Raw genomic sequence first — 20,854 nt, 5'->3', positions numbered from 1 at the left:
AGTGTTAACTTGGCTAGATTTTGTCTGCACTGCCAGCCAAATATCCTCTTTTTTCTGGCCAAGCTCAAGGCATTGCCAAAACTATTCCTACTAATGTAAAAATAAACAACAGTTGATATTAATCTGCGGGTTGCATTTTTTTCACCCATTTTGCAATAAGGCTGAAATTGATTTTATTCAAAACTCTTCCAATTTTAACTTCCTTTTTTTTGTAATCTGCTAATTCCAGTGTCCAGTTACAATCGCAATTCACTTTTAGTTTTTAAGTTACATCATTTTTGCAGCTAAGCAATTCTCTTCTTTTTTTTAATGTGAAACTTACAAAATAACTGGTCATAAAATACTCCAAATGTTAAATTAATCAAGAAAAAAATAACCTAATAAAATAAAAGTGAAATTCTATAAAATTAAAGTTTTGGAATCTGAAACTGTTGCCTCGCCAATAATCAAATCTTATCCAACGCTGTCAATGGCTGACAAGAGAAACCACTTCAAAAAAAAAGAGATAACATTGAATTGCATGAGAGCTCCAAGTTTTTATTATAAACATTCAGATAAACCAAAAAAAAAAAAAAACATAAAAATTTGTACGGAAATGAGGGAGACACAATCAAATTGGATGTGTGTATATTGATATATGCAGGTATGCGCTGGAAATGTGTGTATGCTTCGGATATAAATATGTGTATGGGGAGACGATTAGATGAGAAAGACAATATCGTCGGCGACCATTATCTGATTGTCTTCGGTCATGCGATGCATTGCGGCATCGATTTCACCCGGCGAAAACTGGTCCGCATTATTCTCATTGATGGCAGCCGTGATGCGATGCAGCGGCAAGCTCTGTTCGCGTGCCTCGCGGTACAAACGTTGCAATCCATTCTTAAATACACCCAGACGTGCATCCGTAATTGTGGCGGGCGTTGGAGTGGCGCCACTGCTGGAGGTGGTCTCCGTACCGATTTGACTGGCCGTGCCGTTGACAGTGGTTGACGGCAGCGAGCGTCGCGTCTCGCGACGTGTCAGATCGCCAGCATCTGGCTGTGGCGTCTCAATATCCTCCTCATCACTGTCGTACATGGCATCCGTGTCTGGTTCGACGCGTGTGCGTTTGGGGCGACGCGTCGGTGAACGTGTCTGTGTGGCATCTGTGGATGACGACGACGACGTCGGCGGCTGCTGCTGCTCTTGCTCTTCCTCGTCGGAGGAGGCACCATTGCGACGCCGCTTGTTGGCACGCTCCTTCTCCAGCACCTTCTTGAAGTAGGCAAACTGCACCAGCTCGATTGCCGCATGGGCATCGTCCATGGTCACCGTTTTGGACATGCGGGCGCGAGCATGCGCCGTTGCCAAACGGATCAGTGTTTCCAACGTGCGCGCCGTTATTGGTTGTGTGCGTGCGACATCCGATTGGACAGCTTCCTGGGAGCGCAAACGGGAATATTCATTGGCGATAGCCTCGCAGGCCTGTTCCGTCAACTTCGGCTTCATGCACTTGGCAATGTGTATGTATTTGCGCATAAAGTCCACGGAGAGTATCTTCTCGTGGCGCTTGCGCGATTTACCATGCAGCAGTGCATCATATTTCTCATATACCTCTGTATCCTTTTTCTGCAAAGCAACATTTTAATATTAAAATGGTAAAGGGATTGTTAACTTACTTCCTCCGTGTTGGAGACAAAGGCCAGCGAATCGGCATAGGAGCTGCCCATGGTCAGGGGTTCGCCATCGGCCTCCTTAGGATTACGATAGCGATGCATGCGCACCACATGATCGGATATCAATTGATCCACATCGCTATCAATGACGTCCAGCATGACAAACAGTAAATCGAAACGGGAGAGCAACGAATCCTGCAAACCAATATTCTCCATTGGCGTCTTATATTGATCGTACTAAAAGTGCAGCATATTATTATTCTAAACATTAACTTTGTGCTTGACGAGAATGTAGGTTGATTGAGGTACTTACACGTCCATAGACAGGATTAGCGGCCGCCAGCACCGAGCAACGTGCATTGAGGGAGGCATGTATGCCAGCCTTGGAAATGGTGACGCGTCCCTGTTCCATCACCTCGTGAATGGCCGTACGATCAATGTCGCTCATCTTGTCAAACTCATCGATGCAGACAACGCCACGATCGGCAAGGACCATCGCTCCGGCCTCCAGTCGACGTTCGCCCGTCTCCTGATCCGTGGTGACGGCAGCTGTTAGACCAACGCCACTGGAGCCGCGACCCGTTGTTGGTATGGCACGCGGTGCCGTATTGAGCACATAGCGGAGCAGCTGCGACTTGGCAACGGACGGATCACCGATGAGCAGCACATTGATATCGCCACGGAGGCGAGTGCCATTGGGCAGGACTTTCTCGACACCGCCAAGCAGCAGGCAGAGTATGGCCTGCTTAACAAACGTATGGCCATGGATGGACGGTGCCAGACTCTTGCTGAGCAGCTCAAATATATCATTGTTCTTGGCCAGTTTCTTGCACAGCATAATATCCTCTCTTGAGATATCCAAATTGCTATCCTTGCTGAGCAGCGAGATATTGTTCGCCAGGAGTACAGTGCGAAAGGTGCCAGAGGTGTAGCCGCCATGCTTGCCGGGTAGACAGCGATAATTGCCAACAATTTGGACCCGATCGCCTGGCTTACAGCGATCGACAAGATCATCATCGCAAACAATATCCACAGAGCGTGGCAATTGTCCAGCTGGCGCCTTCTCTGGCATTTCCTGTATGGTCAGTGTCTGATGATCCTTATAGACAGACAGACCGAATTCGGTTTCCAGCAGATTACCATCATCGTCCTTGGTGGGATAAACGGCGCTCGATGGCACTGCCTCGAATGAGGTCAGATCTGTGTATTTGCGTTCGAGCACTTTGCGCGTCGCTGGACAATAGTGGACGCTGCGCACAACCTTTGGATGGATGAGCGATACCTTTGTGACAATGCCCTCCACGCACACCAGATTGCCCAAATAGATGGATGTCAGGGAACGTGGCGTCACATGACGATTGCCAAAGCATCCCTCGAACCCCACAAAGAAATCCTCGTGCCCTTTCGCATAGCTGGGATCGACAGTCGACACATATTCCTTGAGGGCACGCCCAAATGCCAGCTGCTCATCGGAGGCGTTGCTCAGCAGACCGAGGGCGCGCTGCTGATTCTTGCGCTTCAGATCGTTGATATTGACAACCAGGCGCTTGCTCTTCTCGGCAATCATGTCCTTCACGTGGCCCGCATAGATGCCCTGATCCTCGTCATCGTCCAGAAAATCCACATACTCTCGCTGTATATCCTTAATGTACTGTTCCGCGTCGTGTGCCATTTTCAACAATAACTTAACAATGAAACAACAAGCAGGCGATTTGCAGCCGTCGCACGCCGTATGCACTTCTACTTTTGGCGGGAATCACAGACGCAAACGCAGGGCTGCATAGCATTAAAATGTTTTCCTTCTCGATAACATGAAAAAGAACTGAACGATAATACGATAGTTTGCCCATTGTATCGGCTCACAGATTGCTCGAATTTGTTATGGTCGGCAGAAAGATCGATAGGCGAAGGATATCGATGGGGGACCATCTTCAGAAAAATAGGGAGAATAAAAAGAGAAAAAAGGAGAAGAAAGAAGGACCGCGTGCGCATGCGCTGCGAGGATTTAAAAAGAAATTCAAATAAATTGGTTGTAAAAAAATTATAAAGTAAAATAATGTAAAATAAATAAATATAAAACAAAAGTCAAAATAATAAATAAAATAAAAACATACAAACCGGCGGCAGCAACAGGCGGAACTATTCATCGCCACCATCAAGGAGGAAATCGGCCAACTGGACTCAGGAACCAAGATATCAAAGCCCGGAGACCGTGTGACGACTCGGATTGTATCAACACATCAGTGAGTTTGTTCCCGCCTAATTGCGGCAGAGTGAGCCAAAGACAGCTGATCGGCCCTAACCAAGGCAATAGTGATGCTCATTTTGTCAATCAGTGATGCGCACTTTTGAAGCCAAATAATAGAAAAGAAAAAAAAAATAAATGTTTTGTAAGCTTTAAATTAGGTAGATAGATAAAATTGTATTAAATATATATAAGAGAATTTAGTGTTGGCCAACAAAAGGTTAGGCATCACGATGTTACATGTATCATATGAATTGTAAATTAAATAGTCTAAAAAAAAGGAAATTGATGTGGTAAATCAATGTGATTGGGTGAGATGCGGGCATAAAAAACAAACGAAAAAGGAATAATTGCGAAAGGGAATTTCTCCAGGAAATTTAGAGGAGGAATCACAAGGAAGGGAGGGACACGCAGGCTGTACAATATCCACAGCAGCGAGCGGACTGGTTTGATGGAAATATTTGTTTTTTTTTTATTTATAAAAGAATACAAATTTTTTTTGTTAACTTGCCGTCCAATATATCGCGGTCGAACTACCCCTGAGCCGATAGCTAGCCGGCTGAGTGATATATTGGTGCTTTCGACAGGCAAGGCATAACAAATTGCTAATACGAATCACTCTGTTGCATCTCAACGTAGAGAAAAACTAACGAAATAGGGGAGAAAAAATTAAATTCAATTCAATAGGAGACGATACCAATTCTCGAACAATTATAATTGATTCATTTTTGCTGGCGTTTCAATCAAATTATCATATTATTTGAAAACTGTGAACAAAATCATCGATACTTGGCTATTGGCTGTGTGACTGCGAACGCTTATCAACACAATTAGGACATCTCTAGTTGTCATCAGCATTCACTCACCAGAAAACTTAAACAGGAGATGTTGACAAAAATAAAATTTGCAATTAAGCAAGTTCGTGTCAACACACAACAATTATTTCAGCCTGTAGTGTTTTTTTTTTATAACTCAGTAGACTGGTCAAATAACTCCCAAATCGAACGGCTGGCAACCATTAATAAATACGGAAGAAACCCGAAAAAAAGTTCATTTCCAATTCTCAAATTTCAATAATAGACATTTTTGTGAAATGGCCAGTGAAGCTGATGTAAGTTCACAGTATTACAATATTAGGTTTTCTAAGCAAAACAATTGCAAAACATGAAATTCTTACAGAAGAACGCTCCAGCTGGCGAGGCCCAACCAGACAACATCCTAATCGAGCAGCCAATCGAAATCAGCTCGGATTCTGACAGCGATGACAGCGGCAGTGTCCGTGCAGAATCGAGTTCAGAGAGCAATGTTAACATTGTTAACTCGCTGAGCGACAGCGACAGTGATTTGCAGTCGCAAGAAGAAGACACGCTGGAGGATGATTTTGCTGTGCAACTGGCCATGCCGGGAAAAAATTACAAACAGTTCATGGAACTGTGCGTGACAGCATTGTAAGCGGAATCCCTTTTGAATTCTTACGATTTTCAATGATATGTGTATATGGTCTCGATGCTAATTCTGGCCACTCTCTCACTCTTTACCAATTACAGCGAATTGAATGTCTTTGAGAAGATTGAGATGGCCATCACAGAGTTCGATCAGCATTTCGTTATACCGCCGCATATCTGGCTCAAATATCTTAAGGCCCTAAAGGTGGTCACCCAAACACCAGCGGAGTGCGCAGTCTTTCATAGTAAATGCGCCAGAGCCCTATCCAGTCGCTATGGTGAGTTCTATACAAAATTTTATATTTCAATAATTTAGTTTTGAATCTTTCTCACACGAAACACAGATGAACCACTTGCTGAGTTTGTTGTGAAGAGTTTGCTTGAGGAGCAACTGGTGGAGCAGCATTTGATGTGGGCCAAGGTACTGGCTGATTATGGGCTAGAGCGTGTTGATTTCATCAAGGATTTGCGTGAAGCGCTGAGCTTGCTATCAGATCAGGAGGAAATTGAGTTGGTTGAGAAAACGATGTGCGCCCAGTGTGTCACCTGGAATTGCAACGAGGAACAGTTGGATTCGATTGAGCAGCTTATTGTTGATTTCAAGAACAAATTATATTGTAGTAGCACAGCCTTGATGCTGGACAGTTACATCTGTAAGGCAAACACTTTGCGCATCTCGACGAAAATCAAATTAACTTTGGGCAAATACTTTTACGAGCGGGGTCTGGCCAAATATCCCACTAATTCTAACCTCTGGTTGGATTACATAGCATATATGTCGAAGCCGTTGGAGTTTAACGACAAAGAGGAGATCCACTCGGCGATAAACGATGGCTATTTGAGCAGCAAGCCCCTCCAGCTTATCGAACGCGCTCTGCGTACAAAGCCAACCATCGAGATCAATCACAAGTATTTGCAACTGATGGAACATTATGATTTCAGCTTGGATCGTATTGATAAGAATCTGAACCGACTGTTTGAGCGCATCAACCAGTTTATAAAAATGACCGTTGAGCTGCATCTCGACTATTTGGCCTATCGAGTGCGACAGACCAACGTTGACGATAAAGAACAGGTGCTTATTGCAAATTACAAATTTGTATAATATTTCAAAATATATCAAATCGTTCGATAGGTGGATCAATTGCGCGTCGCATTCCGTGTGGTTTGGAATCGTCTCTCCATACAATATGGCGACCAAGCAGACACTAGCTACGAAGTGCTCCAGCTCTGGGCAGCGGTCGAGTATGCAAAGTTAAAAAGTCCAAGCAATGGCGCCGCCATCTGGTCCGAAATACTGAGTGCGTATAAAGTGTATAATGTGTTTCATATTATATACTAACACTTGTCCCATTCTTTGTAGATTATCCGGGCAGCGATGTTAAGAGCCACTTATGGCTGGCCTACGCCCAAATGGAAAGTGAATTCAATGGCGGCCATAATACAAGCGCCATACTGCAAAGGCTCTATTGTCGCTATCAAGGCCATCAAATCTAGATGCCGTGTTGGAGCTCTATCGGTGCAAGGAGCGTTGCTTTGGCACCTTCGAGACCATTGCGAAGTGCCAGTTGTATGGTGTGCCGTACACCTGCATGGATTCTAAATTCAGTGCGCCGTGGCAGCATCGAGCGCAAACGCCTTACCAAAAGCCAGGCAAAAAGCCCACACAACAGGCAGCCAATAGGGAGATTGTGCCGACAACCAAGAAGGAGAAGAAACAAAAGAAACCACCGCCACCAACACCAGCAGCAACAACAGCAACTTCAAATGAGTCAAAAGAGTCCAACTTTAAGTATTCATGTGAGTTGATGTTATCCATATCAGCTTAAATCTATCTAATAAAAAATCATTTGCATTGCAGCAAGCTTGGAACCCAATAAGATTTTTATCAAGAACTTGTATCCCCGCTGCACCACAATGGATTTGACCGCGGTATTTGCAGCATTTGGTTCTATTCAGGATGTGCGTTTAGTACGCAAACCGTAAGTAGACACACAAGTAGTCAATCGAAGGCAATTAATTAAGATGAATTCTCCTCTTTGGATACAAAGGAATCGCAAGGCAAAGTTGATTGCGTACATTGAGTATGACAATCCGGAGGCGGCTCAAGAAGCAGTCATCTCTGGCGATGGAGTCAATATTGGCGGTCTAAACGTAATACGAATATTTTGATAATCCCTGCATCATGCATGTCTAAACGGTTCTCAATTCTCTTGCAGATTGAAGTTTCCATTTCGAATCCGCCGCCCAAAAATTTTCCTAGCACATCCACGTCAGCAGCAGCAGCATCTGGATCATCAAAATCATTAGGAGCTGCTTCAACGACAAGACCAGAAAAGCGGGGCTCCCAAACAACACTAATACCCACCCAGCTGTTAATGCAGGACGCAAAGCGTCGCAAGAAACTGGAGCTTGATGATGATACTGGCACCAACAGCACAGATGGTGGGGATGCTAATGGTACAAAATGCGGCGGCGATGCGGCCAATGGCAAGGAGAGCGTTGCTAATAAGGATACAGAGGCTGGCAAAGAGACAGAACAGCCGGCGGTTGCTCCAAAGTCAAACGATGACTTTCGTAGACTCTTTAACATATAGAATATGTATAAGAAATTATCGATCAATTTTTAGAACCACACTGATCGCTCTATGGGTATGCTAGTCCATACAAATTTCACTTCTAAGTTATATATATAAGTTCCTTTACACAAACACACACACATCCACACATGCAAACGAATTGAAGACACTCGCGAATTTAATGGATACGAATATATATATTTTATATAATATCCATATATTTCTATCGCGCTCTCCTCACCCCCATATATATATGTATATATATATATATATGTATGTTGTTCGGAAAGAAATCATTGTGACCTAATTGAATAAAATTTTACAATACCAAAACACTTTGCTAATATATTATTTTAGATCGCTTAGATCTCCAAGGATCTCGGAAGAACATAGACATCCCGAAATGGCTGCACATTTAATTCAGTCACAACATTTTAAGTTTGTTTCAACGAATCTATTGAAATAACGTTCATCCAAGATTTTTTGCCAAAACCTCGTTCGTATTGAACATTCTACAAGAAGAAACAGCAGGATATATGAAGGCAAATAGGATTCTATGTAAAGTGTAAGGCTGTTTAGTAATTGCAAGGAATATACATATATGTATGTGCTATATGGATTATGTTTTGAATTTGACACTTTTGGTGACAGTGGATTTGATGCCAGATATTTCGCCGCCATAGCGTTTGACTTCCTTGCGTACGCTGCGCACGGCACCTTTCCGCCGGATGAGGGCTTTGCGGTATTTGCCACGATGCTTGACGCGCGGATTGCGCAGCTCCTTCTTGCGATGCGGCGTTAGTCCCTTATTCTTGGCCATTTGATAGGTGATGCTTCGTCGTGCATTCTCCTCTTCCTGCTCATCCTGCTCGTCCTCATCTGCAGAAGCTTCCTTCGGCAGCTGTTGCTGCTTCTGCTGCTCGCCAGCATTAGATTGATTCAGCTCTTCATCATTATATTGATTAAGGATCTGCAGTTTGGCCTTGCGCTGCGTCATATCCAGTACGGTGAATGCATCCCCATCTTGAATACGTTCCAGCAGCGCTTCCAGTTGCGGTCGTATATACAACTCGTAGCGCGGCTCCAATTGATTACGCAGCTGCTTGAGCTGCACCAGTCGCTTAACAACCGGATGATATTTGATGCTCTGACGTTTGGCTTTAAGCAGCAGATAGAACGACACATTCGAGCAGTGGGTGAGCAGCACATTTTGATAGAGACTGGCGAACTTCAGGGCAGGCACCATCGGCACCTGATGATTCCGCACATAGTTCAGCACCGGTGCCGTCAGCGACTGTACCTCGTTCAAATGCTGCCGAAAGCCCTGAGTGAGTCCCATCAGCTCAGGCGAGTCGCGTTGCAGCAGCTGTAGGCGTTCGCGTTTTGTTAGACCCGTCAGATCTGTGGTCACCTTGATAGCTTTGGTGGCCTTCTTATGTTTCAATGCTTGCTCATCGGCTGGCAGCTGATCTAGCATGTCATCCAGCTGAAAGTCAGCCTCATTGAGCTGCTTGGCCAGACGCAGCTGTATCTTTTTGGCCTCCTCCTCCTCGGTCTTGGCCATGTCCTCTTCCTGAGCATTGTAGCTGCTGTAGTCGGGATCGACAAAATCTGTGCTGTAGTAGCTTCGCTTGTTGCTGCCCCAGTCCATCGTGTCGGGAAGATCGTGTTCGTCATCTTCGGCACCCTCAATATCACTGTCTCGCATCAACTCGGCCACATCATCATTGTCCTCATCATCATCACTCTCGCTGAATGCTAGAATCTCCTGTTTCTTGTTTTGCAACTTTTCGGCTCGTTTCTTGCTCTCCTTACGCAAGTCGTCCAATAGCCCACGCTCCTCCTCATCGTACTCCTGCTCGGAATCGGTGGGCTCATAGTCATCTGCCTCGCTATCCATTTTCAATAATATTTCTCGTTCGCAAAATAAATTATGTGGTAAGAATTTCAACATGTGCCGTAAACAAATGTCCGCGTTACCATCTTAAAGTATCGATATACATAGTTAGAATCGATACAAACAACCAAGTATTTCCGATATAATGTTATCAACAATATTCACATTGATATCTATCGATATAGACCATCCACCGTTTGATCAGTATAGGCGCCTAAATTAATTTTAAAACCTTTTTAGCATTGCAGAAATGTCTTAATGTAATTTTATTATCTTTATAAAACGTGAAATTTAATAAATTGTTGGTGGTGACAGAAAAAATAACATAGATGGCAGCTCCTTGCCGGAGTGCTGCCACACTATTCGCCAGTTACAGTTACTTTTCGGCATTTAATACGAATTATAAAGTTGAGCGTGTCTTTTTGTAAGTTACTTATTACGTATTATTGGCACTTGGAGAAAGCACCAAAGAATTTGGCGTTCAAATCAAATCGTATGATAAAGCTAACACAGCATGTAAGATTCCACTTGATATTTAGAATGCATTATATAAAAATACGTGAATATTTTGTTTAAAATCTACATATTTATATATTTAGATGATACGATTCAATCCAGCGTTTGTCGACAAAGGAAACGGAATTCAATCCCACGGAGGTTGCTGATGTTGTTGACCGAGAACAAATCGGCTCCAAGAACAGTGAAGAAGAAAAATTCCTTTCGTGTGCACACAACTATCCCTCAAATGGATGATGAAAACCAGTTAGAATGCCCAAATAGATGGATGTCAGGGAACGTGGCGTCACATGACGATTGCCAAAGCATCCCTCGAACCTCACAAAGAAATCCTCGTGCCCTTTCGCGTAGCTGGGATCGACAGTCGACACATATTCCTTGAGGGCACGCCCAAATGCCAGCTGCTCATCGGAGGCGTTGCTCAGCAGACCGAGGGTGCGCTGCTGATCTTGCGCTTCAGATCGTTGATATTGACAACCAGGCGCTTGCTCTTCTCGGCAAGCATGTCCTTCACGTGGCCCGCATAGATGCCCTGATCCTCGTCATCGTCCAGAAAATCCACATACTCTCGTTGTATATCCTTAATGTACTGTTCCGCGCCGTGTGCCGTCGCACGCCGTATGCAGTTCTACTTTTGGCGGGAATCACAGACACAAACCCAGGGCTGCATAGCATTAAAATGTTTTTCTTCTCGATAACATGAAAAAGAACTGAACGATAATACGATAGTTTGCCCATTGTATCGGCTCGCAGATTGCTCGAATTGCTAATACTCTGTTGCATCTCAACGTTGAGAAAAACTAACGAAATAGGGGAGAAAAAATTAAATTCAATTCAATAGGAGACGATACCAATTCTCGAACAATTATAATTGATTCATTTTTGCTGGCGTTTCAATCGAATTATCATATTATTTGAAAACTGTGAACAAAATCATCGATACTTGGCTATTGGCTGTGTGACTTCGAACGCTTATCAACACATTTAGGACATCTCTAGTTGTCATCAGCATTCACTCACCAGAAAACTTAAACAGGAGCTGTTGACAAAAATAAAATTTGCAATTAAGCAAGTTCGTGTCAACACACAACAATTATTTCAGCCCTTAGTGTTTTTTTTTTATAACTCAGTAGACTGGTCAAATAAATCCCAAATCGAACGGCTGGCAACCATTAATAAATACGGAAGAAACCCGAAAAAAAGTTCATTTCCAATTCTCAAATTTCAATAATAGACATTTTTGTGAAATGGCCAGTGAAGCTGATGTAAGTTCACAGTATTACAATATTAGGTTTTCTAAGCAAAACAATTGCAAAACATGAAATTCTTACAGAAGAACGCTCCAGCTGGCGAGGCCCAACCAGACAACATCCTAATCGAGCAGCCAATCGAAATCAGCTCGGATTCTGACAGCGATGACAGCGGCAGTGTCCGTGCAGAATCGAGTTCAGAGAGCAATGTTAACATTGTTAACTCGCTGAGCGACAGCGACAGTGATTTGCAGTCGCAAGAAGAAGACACGCTGGAGGATGATTTTGCTGTGCAACTGGCCATGCCGGGAAAAAATTACAAACAGTTCATGGAACTGTGCGTGACAGCATTGTAAGCGGAATCCCTTTTGAATTCTTACGATTTTCAATGATATGTGTATATGGTCTCGATGCTAATTCTTGCCACTCTCTCACTCTTTACCAATTACAGCGAATTGAATGTCTTTGAGAAGATTGAGATGGCCATCACAGAGTTCGATCAGCATTTCGTTATACCGCCACATATCTGGCTCAAATATCTTAAGGCCCTAAAGGTGGTCACCCAAACACCAGCGGAGTGCGCAGTCTTTCATAGTAAATGCGCCAGAGCCCTATCCAGTCGCTATGGTGAGTTCTATACAAAATTTTATATTTCAATAATTTAGTTTTGAATCTTTCTCACACGAAACACAGATGAACCACTTGCTGAGTTTGTTGTGAAGAGTTTGCTTGAGGAGCAACTGGTGGAGCAGCATTTGATGTGGGCCAAGGTACTGGCTGATTATGGGCTAGAGCGTGTTGATTTCATCAAGGATTTGCGTGAAGCGCTGGGCTTGCTATCGGATCAGGAGGAAATTGAGTTGGTTGAGAAAACGATGTGCGCCCAGTGTGTCACCTGGAATTGCAACGAGGAACAGTTGGATTCGATTGAGCAGCTTATTGTTGACTTCAAGAACAGATTATATTGTAGTAGCACAGCCTTGATGCTGGACAGTTACATCTGTAAGGCAAACACTTTGCGCATCTCGACGAAAATCAAATTAACTTTGGGCAAATACTTTTACGAGCGGGGTCTGGCCAAATATCCCACTAATTCTAACCTCTGGTTGGATTACATAGCATATATGTCGAAGCCGTTGGAGTTTAACGACAAAGAGGAGATCCACTCGGCGATAAACGATGGCTATTTGAGCAGCAAGCCCCTCCAGCTTATCGAACGCGCTCTGCGTACAAAGCCAACCATCGAGATCAATCACAAGTATTTGCAACTGATGGAACATTATGATTTCAGCTTGGATCGTATTGATAAGAATCTGAACCGACTGTTTGAGCGCATCAACCAGTTTATAAAAATGACCGTTGAGCTGCATCTCGACTATTTGGCCTATCGAGTGCGACAGACCAACGTTGACGATAAAGAACAGGTGCTTATTGCAAATTACAAATTTGTATAATATTTCAAAATATATCAAATCGTTCGATAGGTGGATCAATTGCGCGTCGCATTCCGTGTGGTTTGGAATCGTCTCTCCATACAATATGGCGACCAAGCAGACACTAGCTACGAAGTGCTCCAGCTCTGGGCAGCGGTCGAGTATGCAAAGTTAAAAAGTCCAAGCAATGGCGCCGCCATCTGGTCCGAAATACTGAGTGCGTATAAAGTGTATAATGTGTTTCATATTATATAATAACACTTGTCCCATTCTTTGTAGATTATCCGGGCAGCGATGTTAAGAGCCACTTATGGCTGGCCTACGCCCAAATGGAAAGTGAATTCAATGGCGGCCATAATACAAGCGCCATACTGCAACAGGCTCTATTGTCGCTATCAAGGCCATCAAATCTAGATGCCGTGTTGGAGCTCTATCGGTGCAAGGAGCGTTGCTTTGGCACCTTCGAGACCATTGCGAAGTGTCAGTTGTATGGTGTGCCGTACACCTGCATGGATTCTAAATTCAGTGCGCCGTGGCAGCATCGAGCGCAAACGCCTTACCAAAAGCCAGGCAAAAAGCCCACACAACAGGCAGCCAATAGGGAGATTGTGCCGACAACCAAGAAGGAGAAGAAACAAAAGAAACCACCGCCACCAACACCAGCAGCAACAACAGCAACTTCAAATGAGTCAAAAGAGTCCAACTTTAAGTATTCATGTGAGTTGATGTTATCCATATCAGCTTAAATCTATCTAATAAAAAATCATTTGCATTGCAGCAAGCTTGGAACCCAATAAGATTTTTATCAAGAACTTGTATCCCCGCTGCACCACAATGGATTTGACCGCGGTATTTGCAGCATTTGGTTCTATTCAGGATGTGCGTTTAGTACGCAAACCGTAAGTAGACACACAAGTAGTCAATCGAAGGCAATTAATTAAGATGAATTCTCCTCTTTGGATACAAAGGAATCGCAAGGCAAAGTTGATTGCGTACATTGAGTATGACAATCCGGAGGCGGCTCAAGAGGCAGTCATCTCTGGCGATGGAGTCAATATTGGCGGTCTAAACGTAATACGAATATTTTGATAATCCCTGCATCATGCATGTCTAAACGGTTCTCAATTCTCTTGCAGATTGAAGTTTCCATTTCGAATCCGCCGCCCAAAAATTTTCCTAGCACATCCACGTCAGCAGCAGCAGCATCTGGATCATCAAAATCATTAGGAGCTGCTTCAACGACAAGACCAGAAAAGCGGGGCTCCCAAACAACACTAATACCCACCCAGCTGTTAATGCAGGACGCAAAGCGTCGCAAGAAACTGGAGCTTGATGATGATACTGGCACCAACAGCACAGATGGTGGGGATGCCAATGGTACAAAATGCGGCGGCGATGCGGCCAATGGCAAGGAGAGCGTTGCTAATAAGGATACAGAGGCTGCCAAAGAGACAGAACAGCCGGCGGTTGCTCCAAAGTCAAACGATGACTTTCGTAGACTCTTTAACATATAGAATATGTATAAGAAATTATCGATCAATTTTTAGAACCACACTTATCGCTCTATGGGTATGCTAGTCCATACAAATTTCACTTCTAAGTTATATATATAAGTTCCTTTACACAAACACACACACATCCACACATGCAAACGAATTGAAGACACTCGCGAATTTAATGGATACGAATATATATATTTTATATAATATCCATATATTTCTATCGCGCTCTCCTCATCCCCATATATATATATATGTATATATATATATATATGTATGTTGTTCGGAAAGAAATCATTGTGACCTAATTGAATAAAATTTTACAATACCAAAACACTTTGCTAATATATTATTTTAGATCGCTTAGATCTCCAAGGATCTCGGAAGAACATAGACATCCCGAAATGGCTGCACATTTAATTCAGTCACAACATTTTAAGTTTGTTTCAACGAATCTATTGAAATAACGTTCATCCAAGATTTTTTGCCAAAACCTCGTTCGTATTGAACATTCTACAAGAAGAAACAGCAGGATATATGAAGGCAAATAGGATTCTATGTAAAGTGTAAGGCTGTTTAGTAATTGCAAGGAATATACATATATGTATGTGCTATATGGATTATGTTTTGAATTTGACACTTTTGGTGACAGTGGATTTGATGCCAGATATTTCGCCGCCATAGCGTTTGACTTCCTTGCGTACGCTGCGCACGGCACCTTTCCGCCGGATGAGGGCTTTGCGGTATTTGCCACGATGCTTGACGCGCGGATTGCGCAGCTCCTTCTTGCGATGCGGCGTTAGTCCCTTATTCTTGGCCATTTGATAGGTGATGCTTCGTCGTGCATTCTCCTCTTCCTGCTCATCCTGCTCGTCCTCATCTGCAGAAGCTTCCTTCGGCAGCTGTTGCTGCTTCTGCTGCTCGCCAGCATTAGATTGATTCAGCTCTTCATCATTATATTGATTAAGGATCTGCAGTTTGGCCTTGCGCTGCGTCATATCCAGTACGGTGAATGCATCCCCATCTTGAATACGTTCCAGCAGCGCTTCCAGTTGCGGTCGTATATACAACTCGTAGCGCGGCTCCAATTGATTACGCAGCTGCTTGAGCTGCACCAGTCGCTTAACAACCGGATGATATTTGATGCTCTGACGTTTGGCTTTAAGCAGCAGATAGAACGACACATTCGAGCAGTGGGTGAGCAGCACATTTTGATAGAGACTGGCGAACTTCAGGGCAGGCACCATCGGCACCTGATGATTCCGCACATAGTTCAGCACCGGTGCCGTCAGCGACTGTACCTCGTTCAAATGCTGCCGAAAGCCCTGAGTGAGTCCCATCAGCTCAGGCGAGTCGCGTTGCAGCAGCTGTAGGCGTTCGCGTTTTGTTAGACCCGTCAGATCTGTGGTCACCTTGATAGCTTTGGTGGCCTTCTTATGTTTCAATGCTTGCTCATCGGCTGACAGCTGATCTAGCATGTCATCCAGCTGAAAGTCAGCCTCATTGAGCTGCTTGGCCAGACGCAGCTGTATCTTTTTGGCCTCCTCCTCCTCGGTCTTGGCCATGTCCTCTTCCTGAGCATTGTAGCTGCTGTAGTCGGGATCGACAAAATCTGTGCTGTAGTAGCTTCGCTTGTTGCTGCCCCAGTCCATCGTGTCGGGAAGATCGTGTTCGTCATCTTCGGCACCCTCAATATCACTGTCTCGCATCAACTCGGCCACATCATCATTGTCCTCATCATCATCACTCTCGCTGAATGCTAGAATCTCCTGTTTCTTGTTTTGCAACTTTTCGGCTCGTTTCTTGCTCTCCTTACGCAAGTCGTCCAATAGCCCACGCTCCTCCTCATCGTACTCCTGCTCGGAATCGGTGGGCTCATAGTCATCTGCCTCGCTATCCATTTTCAATAATATTTCTCGTTCGCAAAATAAATTATGTGGTAAGAATTTCAACATGTGCCGTAAACAAATGTCCGCGTTACCATCTTAAAGTATCGATATACATAGTTAGAATCGATACAAACAACCAAGTATTTCCGATATAATGTTATCAACAATATTCACATTGATATCTATCGATATAGACCATCCACCGTTTGATCAGTATAGGCGCCTAAATTAATTTTAAAACCTTTTTAGCATTGCAGAAATGTCTTAATGTAATTTTATTATCTTTATAAAACGTGAAATTTAATAAATTGTTGGTGGTGACAGAAAAAATAACATAGATGGCAGCTCCTTGCCGGAGTGCTGCCACACTATTCGCCAGTTACAGTTACTTTTCGGCATTTAATACGAATTATAAAGTTGAGCGTGTCTTTTTGTAAGTTACTTATTACGTATTATTGGCACTTGGAGAAAGCACCAAAGAATTTGGCGTTCAAATCAAATCGTATGATAAAGCTAACACAGCATGTAAGATTCCACTTGATATTTAGAATGCATTATATAAAAATACGTGAATATTTTGTTTAAAATCTACATATTTATATATTTAGATGATACGATTCAATCCAGCGTTTGTCGACAAAGGAAACGGAATTCAATCCCACGGAGGTTGCTGATGTTGTTGACCGAGAACAAATCGGCTCCAAGAACAGTGAAGAAGACAAATTCCTTTCATGTGCACACAACTATCCCTGAAATGGATGATGAAAACCAGTTAGAAGAGATGGAGGAACTTTTTGCCGAATATCAGATACAGCATTTTACAAAATCCATAGAACTTTCTCAAGCAGTGCCAGAATATGCCCTTGTAAGTATGAAAGAGTTGATCAACAATATCCAGATCCGTTGTTTCCCACTTGAAGTCAGCTTCAGTCGATGCAAAAATGGCAGGACGCAGCCAAAAGTATAGTCGCCAGTTGTGCGAGGCGAATTGCGGTCAACGCTTGCGCTACATCCGCGAACGTCTGCCCACGTAAGTGTCCCTATTTAATCGGATATCCGGTAAATTGAATCGACAATCGAATTATGTGATACACTTGTTCGGTTTGCTTACAGCTTTGAAATACTGGAGTCGCAGGTGTTTCCAATTGCATCGCCAGAGTTTGAGGACATGTTCGATGATATCGTCTATGCGCCTCAGCTGTATCAACAAATCCGTTTCTTGGTGACATTGAGAAGGCGGTCGCCAACTGGCTGCTCAAGTTCGAGTCCGAGGAACTCAAGTGGCGCAAGCTAAAAATGAAGGCAGACGATAAGCTTGAGCAGGAAAAATAATCGAGGAACGGATCTATTAGATATATAGATATTCCCTTTATAATTTCGTTCAACTTTTCCTTTGACATTTAATTTTGAATTTATTTTACATTATTTTATGTTTATATACTTAATATGACTGTAAGCAAATAGATCATATTGTGACCTTATACATATGTATATATATATATGTAGATATAGGATATATCATATTAGGTTGCATGCACCATGTACATATATGGATAAGCATTTTGATGTTGTATTGAGCTGGATTTCAGCTCAATTTAGAATGTAACTTAATATGTGTATGATTGTTGTTCCAATGTTAGATATTAGATGACCAGATTGCTCAATGCACCAGATGCACTTGCTCCTTGACTCGATAATGGCGCTATTGCTATTGGTCAAATGGCTTATGATGCATAACATACATTTTGGGCACCTGGAAACCATTGTCCAGCTCCATTATATGCAACAAGTCCTCCTGCAATAACGATGGTTCACGAATACTTTGATAGGTGCCGTCTGTTGTTCCCGTTCCTGTTCCAGTTCCAGTTGCAGTTTCTGTTAGTTGTGGCGAACTAATGTTCGCCGTTTCATCGTTACCAATGGTGATGCTTATGTTGGTCGCCCGCTGCTCAGCTACCGGGTGCTTCTGCAAGCTCTTAACCCAGGGCAGCGGCAGCGAGATGCAATGCCAGCGATGTCGAGCGCTCAGATCCGACATCGATGCCTCCTTGCTGGTGGTGGGCACATTGTCATCGGGCTGCTCCGACGCTGTCTGCATATCCGACTCTGCATCCACATTGACAACGTTGCCACTGTTGTTGTTGTTATTGTAGGGGGCAGCGGATAATGAAAGCAGCTGCAGCTGCTGCTCCTCCTCCTGGGCCATCTTCGCATCCGTTGTAGAGATGCAGTTCAAAAGGCAGCCAGCAGTGGCCAATTTGCCAATCGGCCTATTTAAATTGTTGCTGGAGCGGGAGTTACCGTATTCGAGACGGTGCTGCAACATAGCACGCTTCACCAGATCCGGATGTAGCTCAGCCAACTGCTGCTGCTGCTGCTGTTGTCCGTTGCTGTTGCGCATCAGCGATGCGGATGGTGTTGCATTGACGATGGCTCGCTGCCGCTGGCGACGCCGCACAATGCGCTCGATATTCGAGCGCGATTGCTCATTGCCATAGCTGATGCGACGGGCGGCGCGCTGACGTCGCTCCAGTGCCAGAGTTCTCGCTTCGTCCGCTGCGCGCAGCTTGGCTATTGGTCGGAGTTCGCTGCGCAGATAGAAGCCGCCACCGGTCTCCGCTAGCTGGGCATTGCGGCGCGAGATCTCCTGGCCAAGTTCGCGGCCACGCTCGAGCGCCGTCAGACGTTGTCTGCGAATCAGCGCATGCTGCTCCTCCGGCGTCAGCGGTAACAGCGTCTGCCGACGTCGCAGCGAGTGCGCCTGTGTCCCGGCTGCACCCGGCACCGTCGTCATCGGCGTCGCTGTCGTCTCCTGATTGATGTCTTCGATGTAGCGAAAGAGTCGCCTCAGTCGCACCTGCCGCATCTTCAGCTCGATGGTGCGATCGTTGAACTCCTGGATGCGCTCGTATTCCTCCCGTAATCGCTGCAGCTGCCCGTTGCGGCGACTGTTGTTGAACATGCGCCGGAAATACGGCGTATGTTTAATTTGATACGCGGACATCCTCAAAATCGATGTGATCGAAAAAAAAAACTGTCGATTTTTATTTTTCTTGTTCTGCTCCACTTGAAAATTTAGTACGTTTCCCAAAAATTAAATAAAGCTGTTCTTATGTGATGAAAATGATTTCGAATATTTGTGAACACGACGAATTGAAAGAAAGTGATTTATTTCCATGCCTGCTGTCTGTAATTTTGTTTATTTTAATTCTTTCCATATTCGTTTCTAACCTACAAAAGGAGTGAGAAAAAAATAAACTTAATCTTACACTTCAAAAGAAATTTGGTTGGTTGGTTTGCTTATCGTTTACACTTAAAGAAAGAAGTTGATTTATATCCAAAGCATAAATAAATGGCAAATTCAGTTCATTTTACAAATGCTACAGTATTCTATTATTATTTATTGTTCTCATTATTATTGTCGATTTAGTTAGTTTGCATAAATATATAAGAAATCATGGCATTTTTGAGTTTACATTGAACACGGAATTAAATTAAAGTTACACAAAACATAAAATACAAATATTAAAATAATCTTTTTTTTTTTTTGTTTTTCCTTAACGACGCCTGCGTCTTTGGGAGCTGCTCATTTGCAGTGTTTGGCCATCATGTGGGTCAGCTTGTGATCATCGGCGCCGATGACTTTGCCCATGCTCCGGTTGCCCTTGAGGAACACAAATGTTGGCATATTGCGCACCTTGTACTTTTCGACGAGCTCGTCATATTTGTCCACATTAATCTTGAGTACGATGGCTTTGCTGGCGTATTGACGAGCTAGCGATTTGACAAGCTTTTCAATATCCTTGCAGGGGCCGCACCAGGTCGCATAGAAGTCCAATACGACTATTTTATCGTCAGCATCACAGAGGCGCTTGTGGAAATCGTTCATCGAGCGAATGTTAGTCATTTTTATGGACAAAGTACAAAAATGTCACAAATTCAGCTGCTTTAAATTTGAATGAGACCAGCACGAAAGTACGGTGAATGATGAGCACTGAATTGAGATTCACTGCTATTTATAGCATCGGGGCCCATGCACGTTTTTCCCGCTCTTTTATTTCTGCACATAACGGCACTCGCAAGCTCATCAAGTAAACGGTAATATTCCTGTTTAGTAGGGTTGCCAACATACGCGGTTTGAGCAAAACATGGCATCAGATAAAACGTCTTTTTTTCTCTAGAGACATAACGTCTGATTGTGGAAAATATAGAAAACATTTTAAATTCTGTCTCATTATCAATAATTGTATTGTGCATATCGAGCAAGAATAATACAAAGCGATAAAGGCATATCTCGTTCTCAAAATTTAGATTCTTCATCGTTCATTTTTTTTTTTTTGCGAAATTTGAAATTGAAAAAACTTTATTAAGCATTATTATTATGATTTGATATTAATTATATTAATTTAATAATAGTAACAATCTTGATATATTTATTAGTTT

The 20,854-nt window shown here is 43.5% G+C and overlaps 8 protein-coding genes across 9 annotated transcripts; 3 read left to right on the top strand and 5 right to left on the bottom strand.

Annotated features, from left to right (window-relative positions):
- Nucleotides 1-511: 511 nt before the first annotated feature.
- Nucleotides 512-3,418, bottom strand: LOC6566144 (DNA replication licensing factor Mcm3). The gene is made up of 3 exons (XM_001992132.2): nucleotides 1,972-3,418; nucleotides 1,662-1,895; nucleotides 512-1,611 (listed from the first exon to the last, which is right to left on the bottom strand). The coding sequence occupies exons 1-3, from the start codon at nucleotides 3,328-3,330 to the stop codon at nucleotides 700-702; spliced, it is 2,505 nt and encodes an 834-aa protein (XP_001992168.1). The 5' UTR covers nucleotides 3,331-3,418; the 3' UTR covers nucleotides 512-699.
- A 1,428-nt stretch (nucleotides 3,419-4,846) lies between these two features.
- LOC6571159 (RNA-binding protein 4F) lies at nucleotides 4,847-6,845 on the top strand. Its single transcript, XM_032742375.2, has 6 exons — nucleotides 4,847-5,014; nucleotides 5,083-5,351; nucleotides 5,451-5,626; nucleotides 5,693-6,423; nucleotides 6,484-6,649; nucleotides 6,712-6,845. Exons 1-6 carry the CDS (start codon nucleotides 4,997-4,999, stop codon nucleotides 6,843-6,845), a joined length of 1,494 nt encoding a protein of 497 aa, XP_032598266.2. The 5' UTR covers nucleotides 4,847-4,996.
- A 1,617-nt stretch (nucleotides 6,846-8,462) lies between these two features.
- LOC6571326 (something about silencing protein 10) lies at nucleotides 8,463-9,925 on the bottom strand. The gene has a single exon (XM_001997493.3). It carries the CDS (start codon nucleotides 9,879-9,881, stop codon nucleotides 8,547-8,549), a length of 1,335 nt encoding a protein of 444 aa, XP_001997529.2. The 5' UTR covers nucleotides 9,882-9,925; the 3' UTR covers nucleotides 8,463-8,546.
- Nucleotides 9,926-11,417: 1,492 nt separating this feature from the next.
- Nucleotides 11,418-14,757, top strand: LOC6571327 (RNA-binding protein 4F). The gene is made up of 9 exons (XM_043215919.1): nucleotides 11,418-11,605; nucleotides 11,674-11,942; nucleotides 12,042-12,217; nucleotides 12,284-13,014; nucleotides 13,075-13,240; nucleotides 13,303-13,740; nucleotides 13,802-13,922; nucleotides 13,992-14,094; nucleotides 14,160-14,757. Exons 1-9 carry the CDS (start codon nucleotides 11,588-11,590, stop codon nucleotides 14,535-14,537), a joined length of 2,400 nt encoding a protein of 799 aa, XP_043071854.1. The 5' UTR covers nucleotides 11,418-11,587; the 3' UTR covers nucleotides 14,538-14,757.
- Nucleotides 14,758-15,058: 301 nt separating this feature from the next.
- On the bottom strand, nucleotides 15,059-16,509 carry LOC6566140 (something about silencing protein 10). Its single transcript, XM_001992128.3, has one exon. It carries the CDS (start codon nucleotides 16,475-16,477, stop codon nucleotides 15,143-15,145), a length of 1,335 nt encoding a protein of 444 aa, XP_001992164.3. The 5' UTR covers nucleotides 16,478-16,509; the 3' UTR covers nucleotides 15,059-15,142.
- Nucleotides 16,510-16,724: 215 nt separating this feature from the next.
- Nucleotides 16,725-17,810, top strand: LOC6566139. Of its 2 annotated transcripts, none has more exons than XM_032738562.2 (4): nucleotides 16,725-16,936; nucleotides 17,020-17,276; nucleotides 17,336-17,441; nucleotides 17,525-17,810. In XM_032738562.2, exons 3-4 carry the CDS (start codon nucleotides 17,353-17,355, stop codon nucleotides 17,703-17,705), a joined length of 270 nt encoding a protein of 89 aa, XP_032594453.1. In that variant the 5' UTR covers nucleotides 16,725-16,936; nucleotides 17,020-17,276; nucleotides 17,336-17,352; the 3' UTR covers nucleotides 17,706-17,810. The 2 variants fall into 2 exon arrangements, with proteins under 2 accessions (XP_032594453.1, XP_001992163.2); XM_001992127.3 differs by having other exon boundaries at nucleotides 16,732-16,936; nucleotides 17,332-17,441.
- Nucleotides 17,809-19,531, bottom strand: LOC6566138. The gene has a single exon (XM_001992126.3). It carries the CDS (start codon nucleotides 19,413-19,415, stop codon nucleotides 18,120-18,122), a length of 1,296 nt encoding a protein of 431 aa, XP_001992162.1. The 5' UTR covers nucleotides 19,416-19,531; the 3' UTR covers nucleotides 17,809-18,119.
- A 245-nt stretch (nucleotides 19,532-19,776) lies between these two features.
- LOC6566137 (thioredoxin-1) lies at nucleotides 19,777-20,398 on the bottom strand. Its single transcript, XM_001992125.3, has one exon. The coding sequence runs from the start codon at nucleotides 20,316-20,318 to the stop codon at nucleotides 19,998-20,000; it is 321 nt and encodes a 106-aa protein (XP_001992161.1). The 5' UTR covers nucleotides 20,319-20,398; the 3' UTR covers nucleotides 19,777-19,997.
- Between the last annotated feature and the right edge of the window lie 456 nt (nucleotides 20,399-20,854).

The sequence above is a fragment of the Drosophila grimshawi genome, unplaced genomic scaffold (genome assembly GCF_018153295.1).
Source record: "Drosophila grimshawi isolate 15287-2541.00 unplaced genomic scaffold, ASM1815329v1 contig_848, whole genome shotgun sequence".
Taxonomy (NCBI): Eukaryota; Metazoa; Arthropoda; class Insecta; order Diptera; family Drosophilidae; genus Drosophila; species Drosophila grimshawi.
The sequence above is the reverse complement of the archived record's forward strand: the minus strand, read 5'-3'. Positions and strand labels throughout refer to the sequence as shown.